At 37.4% G+C, this 14787-nt stretch overlaps 1 protein-coding gene across 1 annotated transcript; it reads right to left on the reverse strand.

Moving 5' to 3' along the window:
* Positions 1-9353: 9353 nt before the first annotated feature.
* On the reverse strand, positions 9354-10036 carry LOC114526770. The gene is made up of 2 exons (XM_028548295.1): positions 9968-10036; positions 9354-9929 (listed from the first exon to the last, which is right to left on the reverse strand). Exons 1-2 carry the CDS (start codon positions 10034-10036, stop codon positions 9354-9356), a joined length of 645 nt encoding a protein of 214 aa, XP_028404096.1.
* Positions 10037-14787: the final 4751 nt, after the last annotated feature.

The following is a 14787-nucleotide window of genomic DNA, read 5'->3' on the forward strand; positions in this document are numbered from 1 at the left end:
ACACCAAAAGAATCGCCATATTGTATTCTATCTTCCGAAGCAGTCTCGCGGAATTATGATATAAATCTATACTTCAAATGTCGATTCTTGCTGTCGGAAAGTGTTCGGCTACGTTCGGCTGGGAAAATCTCCGTCGGTGCTCGAGCTACCGGGAAAAGGACTGCAGAAATCACTTCCGGAGCATTTGGTTGCCCTAGTGACGGATTTTCATTGGCTTAGATAGAAAAACAAGCCTTTTATGGCATATTTCCTGAGTTTTATATTTTGCGCACGGGCGCTGTATTCATTTTCCGTTGTATTGTCACACTGCGAAGATGGCTTCTACGAGCGCTGCTAATGTCGATGACGTTTTTGACTCTCTTATGGGAGCTGATGACTCCAGTGACAACGGAATGTCTTCGGACGAAGAAGCCTATTTGAATCTGGAGATGGGAGTTATTTCTGGAGCCTCAAGGCAAGTATTTTGATTATTTTTAGACATTTCCTTCGCGATGTTTTGCTGTTGTCATGGCAGCGCATGCATCATTCGCATGGTTGCGCCACTAGTAGGCCCCTATATCGAATCTTTTATCGGTTGAAATAGTATTTTTACATCGAATTGAACAATATCGACTGTATTTATTATATTGTTGGTGAAAAGTTATAGCATTTCAGGCGTGAAGGATCCGAATATCGCACGAAGTAGAATGAGTTCTGCGCCCACGTGTTTGTTACGAACTATTTTTACACTTTCCTTGTGGACACATATTCAGTGTATTCCGATTGTAATTTCAAGCGGCATGATGAAAGTTCTATATATCTAATGAATCTTTTCAATTTTAGTGATGAAGATAATGATCCTGCTTCAGCTGCTGTGTTGAATAATCAGGGAAGTACTGGTTCAGATGATTCTTGGGAACCACTGCCCCCTGTTAGAAAGAGGTCTAAGGGTAGAGGGAAGGGTAGAGGGAGAGGGAGGGCCAGAGGAAGGGGGGAGGCAAGGAGGGGACCCACTAGGACCCAAGGTGAAAGCTCCCTGTCTCAAACCACAATAGGTCCTATAGTGCATGAGGGATTTGATGATCCTGACACTAGGAATGCTCTGCCAGATTTTAGCCCTTGCCGACCTGTCGGGATCCAACTTGAGCAAGCTTTCACCAGAGGCATGCACCGTGAGATTGAGTTCTTTCGACTCTTTTTCACAAGGGAAATGCTTCAGGAGGTGGTCACCCATACCAATTCTTATGCCCACATCAAAATCACTGAGAAACCATCCTCTTACACGAATAAGGAAGGGGTTTGGACGCCCACCAACCTTGAGGAGATCGAGAGGTTGATTGCCTTTTTAGTGTATGCAGGATTGGTAAAGGTCGACGGTGACATTGAAAACTACTGGAGTATAAAGACCTTATATCATGGTCTGTGGGCAAGAGAAATAATTTCTCGACTGAGGTATAAGTCCCTTATGGCATTTCTGCATGTGGTGGACCCTGTCATCGAAGACCCCAGCAATAAACTGCGTAAGGTAGAGTCTTTTGTTCAGTCTTTTAGAGAGAGAGATGTGAACAACTGTACCAGCCTTCTCAGAATATTGCTGTAGATGAGCGCATGGTGAAATCTAGGAATAGGTCAGGGATTAGGCAGTTCATGAAGGATAAGCCAATTGAGTGGGGAATAAAATTGTGGGTTGCTGCTGATAGTTCTAATGGCTATACTTGTAATTTTGAGATATATACAGGGAAGAAGGCTAAAGATTCTTCTGAGCATGGTTTGGGGTATGATGTGGTGATCCGCCTTTTAGATAAGTATTTTGATCAGGGTTACCATGTTTATTTTGATAACTTTTACACTTCCCACCAATTAGTTAGGGATTTATTCTTGCATGGTACTCCTTCCACGGGCACAGTCAGAATAAATAGGGTAGGATTCCCACAGTGTCTAAAAGACGTAAAAGCCTGGGCCAAGACCCAGAAGCGTGGAGGGGTACGGTGGGTTAGGGAGTCAGAAGTGTTGGCACTGCAATGGGTTGACAACAAGCCTGTTTCAGTGTTGACTACTATTGACTCAGCCAATGACCATGTGGTAGCTAAGAGAAGGGCAATGGTGGACCAGAAATTTGCTAAGATAGATGTCCCCCAGCCTAAGGCCATACATAGGTACAACCAGTACATGAATGCCATAGACAGGTCTGATCAGCTTCTTGCATGCCACAATATTCGTAGGAAATGTTATAGGTGGTGGAAAATTTTATTTTATCATCTTGTAGATATGGCAATTGTTAATAGTTTTATACTTTTCCAGAGGTATCGGGCAGAGCATGGGGATATTGAGGAGTTACAGCGTAAGCAAGGCTATACTATTATTGATTATAGACAGGCTATTGTAAGGCAACTTTGTAAATTAGCAGACTATGACAACCCCCCTGTATATTCCAGTACTAAATGCACTGTGAAGGCAACTGATTTTATAACAGACCATTTGCCTGGGGTTGAGTCTGATGTTAGAAAGCATTGTTTTGTATGTTATAAGGAGGGGCGCGGACAGAAACGTGTAAGTACCTATTGTACTGCTCCACAGTGCAATAATAGGTATTTACACATTTCTGCTGAACTAAATTGTTTTCGTAAATGGCATAGTGCGGCTTATGATATGTATAGATAATTTTTTTTGCATGCAAGTTTCTTCTTTTCGATGTAAAGATTTGAAAATGAAATAAAATGAAAAAAATAAAAAAATAAAAAAAAAATTATCATATGATTATCTTATAGTAAGTACCTGTAGTAGAGTTTGTTGAGTAATTTTCATGTAGTAAAATAAAAACGAATAATAAAATAAGAAAAACATGTAATTAGGTTGGGTTGGGCCATGATGATACCTAAGTTGAGTTACAGCTTAGCCTATTGTGGTTCAAGATAAATTTGGCCAAGGTAATGTTTCATCACATATTCCAATTGTGCTGATGAGTAATGCCTTAGCATACATTAGTTTTTTATATAAACTATAATGTGTACTGATTACCTAAGCATATGAATATAGTAAATGTCCATAAAATAAAAGACATTTTATATGTGTGAACTCTCTAAGTGTGTATGTAGTATTTTTATTTTGACTAAGTGTATAAACATTCGAACTTCCGCTTTTCAAACTGTGATTTGAGTGTTATTTTATTGGTTTTACAAGCTTATTTAGGTGCAGAACTCTTCAAGGAGACTAAAATATGTTAGAAATTCGGTAAAAGTGTGGATAATATGCCAAAGGAATGAAACAAATCCCTTTCGCCGGCCGCAATAATATTTCTCTTGCTCGTGCGAAAAATCTCTTGATTGTGACAAAGTGTATAAATAAACATTTGATTTTCCGCTTTTCAAACTGCGATTTGAGTGTTTTTTATTGGTATTACAAGCTTTTTTAGGCGCAGAACTCTTCAAGGAGACTAAGAAGTGTTAGAAATTTCGTAAAAAGTTCGGATAATATGCCGCAGGAATGAAAGGAACCTTTCGCAAAAATATTTCGCTCGCGTGTGCGAAAAATCTCTCGATTGTTACAAATGTGTAGAAATAAACATTTGACTTGCCGCTTTTCAAACTGTGATTTGAGTGTTATTTTATTGGTTTGGCCAGCCTATTTAGGCGCAGAACTCTTCTAGGAGACTAAGAAATGTTAGAAATTCAGTAAAAAGTTCGGATAATATATCGCAGGAATAAAATAAAACCTTTTGCAATAATATATCTCTAGCGCGTGCGAAAAATCTGAATTTTACCCTACTGCACGCTAGTTTTAAAAATGCTGTAGAAATATGTCTATAAAGGCTATACAAACGAAACTTCGGCTAATGGTAGACGAGAGTTGCTTGTTTATGCTGCTGTCATAAAATTTTCGACACACTTGAAATTTGAATGCGTATATTCATAATTGCGACATAATTTTCTCGCAAAATTTAACGCAAAACCTTTGGTTAATTATTAACCAAGATCGCTAAAGAAATGAAATGGATACCAACTTGAAAGCGGAAACACTGCTCTTTCAAAATATACTATTTTCGTTTCTGTGCGATGTATAGTTTAAAAGATATTCGCGTTTGAACAGCGCCACAGAAAATAGCTACATTTCGACCGGACGGGAATGAGTTAAATCACGATTTTTGTTAGGGCCCGATCAAACGAGGATGAGAGTCATATGAACCAGTCCAAATCTCAGATTTACTTTGCGTTGACCGGTCGTGAGAGATTAAAGGCATTAAAATTCAAAAATTTGCGTAGAAACTCTCATAGAAACTCTCCACGCGTCAAAACTTTCATCGTCTCGCAGCGGGCTAAGTTACATTATAGTATATATACAATATAGTATAATGATATCTAGTAACGAACCGCAAAAATCAGTACTTGAAGTGAAAGCTGTTTGAAGGTGTCATTTGTTCGACATTGATAACGCAGCTCTGCTTTACAGATTTTTTAAATGTAAGAAATTTAAATGTTTTTAAATGTCTTAAACGTTTAATTAAGTAAAAATAACGTTTCCACACTCCTGCCTAGTGTCTTCATCAGGGGTGAACTGTAGTAAAGACACTATAGACAGGAGTGTCGAAACGTTGGGTCATGAATAGTAGCTAACTTTTCAAGTTACATTAAAAATCTTTAAATCAGAGTTGCGTCGAATCAATCACTTGATTGCCGTTAACTTGTTACCATATATCATTTGTTATTATAGAATCAGTTGAAATAAAAAATATCCCGTCCTGATACAATGCGTCATTTGTGCGGTAAAAATATTTGACTCTTTGTCTACGAGAACTTTCAATAAGTGACTGTTACCGTGCGACCATATTGTAACTTGCACAGTTGCACTACAACAGCGAACCAGCTTAATTGGTTAATCTACTTTTTCGTTAGTTCGTTTTACTATTTGGCACACGAGCAGTCTACGGTAAGCATGCAAGTACTATTTGTCATCAATTGCCGGTTTTCGCAGCATCATTTACTGCGAACGACGTACACGTTGATGTATGATGTCCAAAATAAAAAAACAAACCCTGAAAAGATTACGTTAATTTACATAATTACAAATATAAAATGAACAAATGTTATTTAGCTATTTTAACAAGCCATATACAAACAGATATAAATGGATACTAGTATAAAACTATGATAGCTTCTTTCCATATATTCTAACCTGAACGTCCTTTATAAACACTGACATTTTATTAAACATTCCAAATAAATGGCAAATGTTTTGGCTTGCATTAACTTATCTTGCATTAAATTATCTCCAGCGATTTGAGAATATGGATAAGAAATTAACGTGACATATATGATACTATAGAGTTAGATTACAAAATGAGCTACAAGTGCTAACTATAACACAACAATGTATATTCTGATAGCAATTTCGCATGCTCACTAGCTGGTGCGCGATAAACAGTGCATCCTATAAGCTTCCATTATATTTAGTGCATATTTCCTAATGGCACGTGCCATTTTAATCCCATTGACCAACGTATTTTCGGATCTCCTTGTTAGCGGCAGCGATATAGCCTGTACTTCGTTAAAGCCTACTACTTCGTCATAGCACTTCTTTATGTCTGTATTACTTACAGTATCACCATGAATAGATTCCAAAACCAATAGAATTGCACAAACCACCACGTACTCAAGTATATTCAATTTACCAGAATTAATTTGTTCTTTTTTAGACATCATGAACTCTTTAGATGTTCATTTTTTCGTTGTTTTCTGCATTATATGAAAAGATCGCTTTCTTCCTTTTCTGCCTTTTATATTCTTTCGACTATTGCCACCACAGGTTTTCCCTCCACATTTACTGTCACAATTGCATAATTTACAACAAGATTCTCCTGTTTTCATACATTTGCATCTTTTCGATGCTTTGTACGCTCGTTTAATTCTTATCGTTTGTTCTTTTCGTGACTTAAGACCACAGCGACATCCGGTCACACGTTTTTTACTATCTCCACTATGTTCTACAAAATGTACAATAATCCATAATATACATAAACTGGACTAGGTGCTCGATTTTAGTGTTTTTCACGAACTTCGAATACCATTTATCGCTAGGAAATTTAGGTCCCTAATGTGTACACAAGCATGCTGCTATAGACTTATCTCAAAAAATTACAAAGCCCCAAAATCTTTTTTAACAACATCTTACGATTGGGCATGCCCATATTTTTTGCTTTTATATAAAAAACAAGCTACTGCATCCCTATATATTTTCACTAGTGAGTATATGGTGAAGGTCATTGTGTATTTTCCAGTATCTCACGGTCTACTATAAGGCATATATCTCATGATACACAGGTGACTTAACTTTATTACTAGGAGCCTTCTTGTAAGTTTTTGCTCTGTTTTATGACATAGGATAATTCTAGGCGTCAAACGTTAATGCGTTGAATCTAATGCAAGTGAGCGAATGCTAAGTTTTTTTCTCATCAACATTAGTTCCGGTACTATATGCCATATAAACTAATAAGAAAGTCTTGAATTACCTTCAGTTGTTGCACTAAATACTTCTTCCTCTGTATTAGGCAAAGATTGTTGCGATGCAACAAGTGCATCATAATGTCCAGGACCTTCTTGTGTATAACATATATAGATGACCACATCGTGATGAACATTCTTACGAGGAGCTAAAGACAGGAAGGGCATATTGTGGACTGTTGTTAAAATAACAATTGGGATCTGAAGGACGTTAGTCATCGCTAAAGGCACTGCATCTCCCAATTGTCCTGCAAACTCGCCCTCGTTTCTAAATCTTTTACATTCCAATAACAAATCAATATCTCTAAAAAATGAACTATATTCTGCCACATTTCCAACAATTTCGTCAACTGTCAACTGCCGTAAGACATTAGTAACATCTTCTGCACTTTGTTCTTGTGTTATTCCGAGTGAAGAAATATGGTTAAGAACAGTTGACACCGACCCAAGGATTTGGATTAACTGAAATGCTACAGCTCCAAAGAAACAATTTCCATCGCCAGCTATCGGTAATATGGTAAATCCCAATGAATGAGCAATATTTGTTAGTGTTTTTTCATTACTTATCATTGACGTAGACGATTCCAGAATTGAAACTTTATCTTTTGTATTGGAGTTGTGGTAAAACATAAACGGGATTTTAATGATATTTTGTTCTTTGGAAGACCATAAACTCTTCATAAGTAAAACAACTCTAAATATAGAGAGAGAATATAACAATATATGTACGTAAATGTTATTTATTTTCCCCGTTGAATATGCATGATCCTCACTCCTTTGAGCCTCTTCGTCTGATATTTGTATGGAGTTCACGATACCATCCAGTATCAAAGGTGTCAAGTCATCCAAAGTATATCGCATTTTAGACAATTGGTCGCTAACAGAAGGTATTTTGGCATCTTCTCTATCTTTTGACCTAATTCCAAAAGTGACATCGTGATCAGAAGCTCGTAAACAAGTTGTGGTTCCCTCAAAAGCATCTTTCTCCTCCTTGGCAGATAGAGAAATGACCGAATCAAATATCGCGAAAACTTTGCGTAAGCTAACTGTGTACTCATGAGATTTTTGCAAAGTATTTTCTTCATATCTTTATGAAGGCGCTCATTAACCGAAGTTGAAAATCTTGCTGGTATGTTGCTGAGACAATATTTTCGATATGCCCACGAATATTGGAAAGTGTTGACATACAGTCAGCATTGAGAACTTTTACTCTGTTGCTCTCACTATCCTGCCATTTGTCTATAAACGAATTTAAATTAGATAATAGGACTTGTTTACATGGAGTTGGCATTCTACGGGCGTCACCTATATCTTGGGGGTCACGAAAAACTTTTCCGAAGTCTGATGCAATGTTACGATGAACTAGATTTCTTTTTTCAATGTTGTCACAAATATCTGAACGGCATGAAATAAATCTTGTTTAACTTGAGTGTCTGGAAAGATTCCCTTAAGAATTGTAGCCCACTTGCAGCAATTATCAATACAAATATATTTTAATCCCTTTTCTGCAGTCCGTCGCTTGACATCAAGAAACATCTCCTTCACTTCATTAAAACTTTCAGACTTTGTAAATTGCCAGTTGATGATCTGCCCATATTCATTAAGAATACAAAATATAGAGTTGTATTGATTAACCCAAGACCCATCCTCAGCTCTCTTGTAACCGATGTTGCAAGCACTTTTGAATGTGTGATCGCATGAAATCATTTCAGCTTTCAAATTGCTCATGCTATTTACATATATTTGTTCATCTCGGAAGAAGCGTTTCAAAAAAATGTCAATTAGAATATCATTTCCAGGGAATGGAAAACTTGAATCATTCCAATCTGGGAACGAAACTTCATTACCATCGGCTTTAGCTGCACATTGTTTGCATTCTCGCATCATTCTCCAGAAATTTTTGGAAGATTGGTCATATGTACTCTTGTACTGCATCTTGATCAGGTTTCCAACTTGCTCAAAACTTAACCCAGAGTCAATTAAGTCTTCAATAAGAATAACTAAATTGTACATAAAACCGTTTCTGTGTGTTAAAAAAAATGGGATGTGTATTCCTTTTGCAATTAATCTGTCCAAAATATGTGGCTTGCTTGCTGGGATGTGGTGGCCATGTGCACATCCATACACGGAATTCACCAATAACACACACGTACTAGTATCAAATAAGACCCTGGGATTCAATCTTGGCAAACGTGCATTATACCATTCACCAAGGCGACTGAGGAGATTGCCGCTGAAACCATCCGCTAAGCATAAGGGGCAATTTAGCTGATCTCGTTTAAAAATTGCCTCATATTGGATGAGCGGGTCCCAAAGCATGTAAGGGTAACTAATATAGACTTGAGATGTATCTTGCTTATTACCAAAACATATTCCATGATGGCGCTGGAGGGTGAATGGTCCAAGGTCTACTACGCTCCTTTACTTATCAAGCTTAAACTCTTTCATATTCCTCAGTGGCTCTTTTAAGTACATTCTTCATTCCTTCTGTTAGCTCGATTGCAAGCGGAGATTTTTCATGAAACTGTATCAAATACCTAAAGGAGACTGAAATATGTTAACCCTGCAGGCAAGAGAAATTTCTAACACAGTTCTGGTTTGTTGAATTTTTTAATATAGGAAACGTCTGCTACTTGAAAATGTATTTAAGAATTTGGGTCATAAATAAAAACTTCTTTCGATACAGTACTTACATCAACAGCAAAAGCCATCCTGTGTGCATCATCGCCATCACATCACATTCCGCTCACGAATAAAATAATTTCTCTCCCAAGAAGATTGTAACTACACAAAGACTCTATTAGGACTGTCTGGACTACTAAACGACAATCTGTACAACAAACTGGAAGATTGAAATGGCGATCGTGTCATTTAACTTTTTCACCATGAAGCATGCATAATAAACCAAACATCTATAACGTGCATAACATCTATAACGTCCATAACGTCTATAACGTCCATAATGTCTATAACGTCCATAATGTCTATAACGTCTATAACGTCCATAATGTCTATAAGGTCTATAATGTCCATAACGTCCATAATGTCGATAACGTCCATAACGTCCACAACGTCTATAACGTGCATAACGTCCATAACGTCTATAACGTCCATAACGTCTATAACGTCCACAACGTCTATAACTTGCATAACGTCCATAACATCTATAACGTCCATAACATCTATAACGTCCATAACGTCTATGACATCCATAACGTCCATAACGTCTATAATGTCCATAACGTGCATAACATGCATAACGTCTATAACGTCCATAACGTCTATAACGTCCACAACGTCTATAACGTGCATAACGTCCACAACGTCTATAAAGTCTATAACGTGCATAACGTCTATAACGTGCATAACGTCCACAAGGTCTATAAAGTCTATAACGTGCATAACGTCTATAACGTGCATAACGTCTATAATGTCTAAAACGTCTATAATGTCAGTCTATAACGTCAGTCTATAACTTCCATAACGTCTATAACGTCCATAACATCTATAACGTCTATAACGTCCACAACGTCTATAACGTGCATAACATCTATAACGTCCATATAATATATATAATAATAGCATTTATACTATGTGTATATGGCTTCCTAATGAGGTCATGGTATAGTGGCGGCCATGTTGTATAGGTATATTTGCACACTGAAACATAAAGATATAACCGAGATAGATCTTTTCTGGGACAACTAAATAATACTTACAGTGGTGTAGGCTTGGAACCACTGGTTGTCACTTAGAAGTATCATACATTGGTTTTTAAGTTCTGCATGCTCTGAGGAAAATAGTGGAACATGTTGGACAGGCTATTGCTATGTTATTGTGTACCGAATCCGTGCCATTACACTAATACTCTCTCAAAAGGCTATGTTTGATAAGATTTAATAAGACAAAACTACAAAACAATGCACAATTCTCGCTCTCTCTCTCTCTAACGTTTTTTCTATGTTTCTCACATCACACGTTGTTTTAACCCGCGCACGGGCCCGAATGCCAAAGGCCACCCAGTTTAAACCGTTGCGCTCAATCGAATCTGTTGTTGAAATTGATTTCATTTTTGCAGCCAATGCATCCATATGTGCACGTAAATTATTTGATGGCAAGCACAACATCAGACTCTTTGTTAGGATGCTCAGTTGAAGTTATGGTTATCACCATCCGAAAAAGATAAGCTGTTGCCATAATTTGCTTTTTTCTGAAAGATTCAATAAGTCCCTCGGCAGTTCCTCTCTGCGTGCTCGAAAATGGAGTTTCTGCGACAACGTCCTCAAGAACTTTCATAATGCAATCGTATCGTAAAAGAAAAACTTTCAGGCTGAACTCACAAGAATTCTAACGGACTTTATTGATGCGTTTCAACGAAAGGACTTTGAGCTTCTGAACAGATTTCAAACATTGAGTGGATTTTTCAGATTTACTGAATGGTGTACATTTTCTGCACCGAACAAAGAGATAACGTTAATGGCAGTAACAGCACAGCTCGATAAGACCAAGTTGAGAGTGTGAGCATAGCAATGAGTGTATATTACATGACTACCAATTTCATCTCTAAAGATTGCTTGCAGCCCGTTATAACAACCACTCATATTTGAAGCCCCATCATACGTCTGCACAACTATTTTATCAAAGATAACCCCTCGAGACTTGAATGCATCTACAATGGTGTCGTAGAGCTGTTGTGCAGTTGCACCAGGTGATCGTTGGCAACATAACAAATGCTTTGAACAATAACCAACGCGATCAACTATTCTGACACAAATGCTAAGCTGTTCATGGTGGCTAACGTCAGGCGTGGTATCAGCTATCAATGCCCAAGCTTTGCACTTCTGTATTCTCTTTACTATCTCACAAGTGATCTCCTTTCCGATTACATCAATTACGTTGTTTTGTGTCTTGTCACTAAGAAATGTGAGTTTCAAGCCAGGACCCTTCTTTTTGGTTGCGTTGGTTCCTCTACGTTTTCCGACCTCTGCCGTTGCTTCATGCACTTTTTCAAGATGGTCACGGGTAGTAACATCGTATGGAGACAGGAACTTCAACACCTTCAAAATGTTTCCAACGTTTAACACTTTGCTTGATGAGTGATTCTCGATGGCCTCTATATGCAAGTCCTTGCTTTCCAAGGAGGATTATTGTATCTACAACCCGCGTCATTATATTCTGGTTACTAGTAACTGCCACCTTCCTTCGAACTGCTTCGTCTTTTCCTTGTTGTTCCAAGCGTGAAGCCATGGTTTTCCCTTGCAAGAAAAGCACCTCTACAACTTTAGCATTTGCATGAGCTGCCAACATCTTGTGGTTTTTCACAATGCTGTGCTGTTTCTTCCAGTTGGAAAATACGGCAAAGGTGAAAGCGTTTCCTTGATTTGTGTGTGCTAACTCACCAAATGACAATGCATCAGTAAACAGAAGGAAAGGTATACAAAATAGGCTATCCATGCTCAATGAATAGAAAATCCATTTTCGTCTTGTGTCATCATCATGAGAAAATACTTGCTATGAACAGTACCTGGAACGCTCTCCAAATTGCTTCGTTCTCGACTTCAATATCTGCTGATTTGGCTGGCAAGGCTCCATTTTTTTTAATTTCTCTTTCTCTTCTGTGCTTAAGTTTAAGCCAACGAATGATACAGGATCAAATGTTCCACTGATTTTGTCAACAACGATATTTGGATTCGACAGAAATTCCTTGTGTATCAGAACTTGACAGTGGCTTGGTTCCTCGACAATATCTTGTTCTTGCAATGTCTCCTCGACATCATGTATCTTGCTGAGTTCTTTATTAACTACGATTTATTGAGTTTCCTTGCCTTGCTCAGCTACTTCATGTTGATTAATCACATCCAAATTTGTAATTTCAGATTCTGGTAATTCCACTCCGGATCCTTGTTTGACTTGAAAGATCAAGCTTTGACAGCTTTCTGAGGTTCCAGGCGTTTCACCCTCATTACATCCACCCTTTTTTTCCTGGACAGGTTTTTCTTTACTGTCACGCTTTTCATCTTCGGATTGGAAGTACTTTAGCATAAAGGCGCCAAGTTGCTTATTCTCATGCTGCCTAGCTTTCTTTGCTTTTCTGAATTCAGCTCCAGACTTTTTTCTTTTTGATGGTTGGTTGTTGGACATAGCTACAGTTTATGATAGCAATTAGCAAGATAGCATCAGATCGGGTTAGAACTTCGCTCGCTACCCTGATTTCAATAAATGAAAGCAATGCCCAGTCAAATTACATTACATTCGACTGGGCTTTGGAGTTTGGCCTTTGCATTAATTTTAATAAAAGTAAAGTAAAAGGTTAAAATTATTATCAGATTGGAATTATAAATGTTCAAACTAAGTTAAATGTTTAAAGCTGGGAGGTCTTGCACGCTGTAGCGAGCAACGTAGCAGCTAATAAGGCATCCAAAAATGCGCCAAGTGCTTATCATCTCAACTTTAATTGTTTACAAGCGGCATCTAGTACTTGTCATTTGGTTAACTGGTTTGGCCATCAGCCTCTGGCCATTTGCCATACTATATATATGCGGTAACATAATTGGCTCTCTGCTGTAGAATAGTCTATTACAATTTATTTTTGAAATGGAAATCAATCAATGAAATGTATTATTTGTGAATGTGCAAGACTGCGAGTGAATACAGCGCACAGGTGATTGGCGAAGTGCAATATGCGCTAGAGGCCTACTGCGTTGAAACATTCACAAACACAAGCCTCAAATAAGGTGTTAGGTGTAACACCGAAAAGCATTTAAACATGTTTTCATTATTTTGAGCAGCTTTTTGAATCACTACATTAAGCGAGAGGCGAGACTCAAGAGTATGATATAACTTCTCAGACAAACCAGTATTAGGGAGAAATTCATCCCCTAAAATGCGTTAACATTTTGCTGTTTAATTTAATGCTGCGGAATAAAGACATGCAATCATGCACAGGCGGTGGCGATTAGATTAACGCAATTTTTTTATGCTTAGCAGTTAGCTCATGAATTAGTAATGAGTTTGGGTAGAGGTAATTATACAATATAGTGAATATACAATACTTACCAGTAATAGTTTAATGTAAGCCAAATCAATTCACATTTTTATTCCACAATTACATCCTTTAACAGTGCGCATTTGAAATACAAGGGTTTAATAACTATATTATTTTAGAAATTGACAAGTGGGCAGGGAAATTGGTGATTACGTTTTGAGGTTCAGAAGCAAATTCTGAATTTTCTATACAAAGTTAACTTGTCCGTGTTCTCTGTTGACGTCTTGACGATGTGTATTAATCGTTATCTAAATTGTGTTTCCACACAAAATTCCACTTCGGACTAATGCTTTTGTGTGTGGGACTGTGTTCTTTCGCCTTTCAAGGATCATGTCAATTCTGGAACTATTAAGGATATATTCTAATACTTCCAAATGATGCGAGATATTGGAGGCGTTTTTTCTATATAATAAAAGGAAAGAACGCGACTCTTGTCGTTTAGTGTCAACCAGATTAAACTTAAGGGCATTAAGTGAATGAATGTATTCATAATCTTGTATTTCCAAACTACTTTTTATACAGACATGCTGGAGTATTTGTCTGCATGCTCTTAATGATGAATTAATTCTAAAAGGTTCTAAAGTGTTTGTAATTTCTGGCAGAGTCATCAGGTAAAAGCTGTGTCTCAGTGGCCAGTACATTTGAAGTGAACAACTGAGAATGTGACCTGATATCTTTACTGTGCTTTCTAAGAGATCTGATGTTTAACAGTGATATTGTTAGAACTGAATTATTGCAGCAATCTTTTGCTTCATGTACTTTGGGATTTGCCTAGGTATGTTTACTTTGTATTTCCCCGATTATGTGTAAACCTTGTAAGGATGCTGCACAGCTTAACGCTACATAAATTTGTCCATAGTTGAAACATCTTTGCTTGTATAAGTCCAAACTGACAACATTTTCAAGAGTAAGTCTCTGCACTTTATGGACAGTACAAGCCCAAGATAGTGCTATTGGAAATTGTATTCTCTGAATTTCAGGTGAAGATGCTTTACCTGATCTAACTTTAATTTTTGCAAGAACAGGCTGAATTGGTACAAGGCGAATTCGTCATCGAATTTTACATATACAACAGTTAGTACATTATTAATGTTGGCATCAAAGTCGATCTTGTATATTGAAATGTGTAGTAAGCATTATTCTGGCACCCTCTTTAATCTGAATTTCGGCATAAAGACGACATGTTTCAGATCGTCCTCTTGATAAAATTCTGTCAATATCTTGTTTACTTACATTTGGTGGATACTGATCTTTTGCTTTAAGTATATA

This window comes from Dendronephthya gigantea, unplaced genomic scaffold, assembly GCF_004324835.1.
Source record: "Dendronephthya gigantea isolate DGI-Jeju-01 unplaced genomic scaffold, DenGig_1.0 000041F, whole genome shotgun sequence".
Taxonomy (NCBI): Eukaryota; Metazoa; Cnidaria; class Anthozoa; order Malacalcyonacea; family Nephtheidae; genus Dendronephthya; species Dendronephthya gigantea.

Coding starts and splice junctions, on each gene's coding strand:
- LOC114526770 (XM_028548295.1), bottom strand. CDS start 10,036: ATGGACGTTATAGATGTTATGCACGTTATAGACGTTGTGGACGTTATA. Junction 9,930..9,967: donor ACGTTATAGATGTTATGGAC/GTTATAGACGTT, acceptor CTGACGTTATAG/ACTGACATTATAGACGTTTT.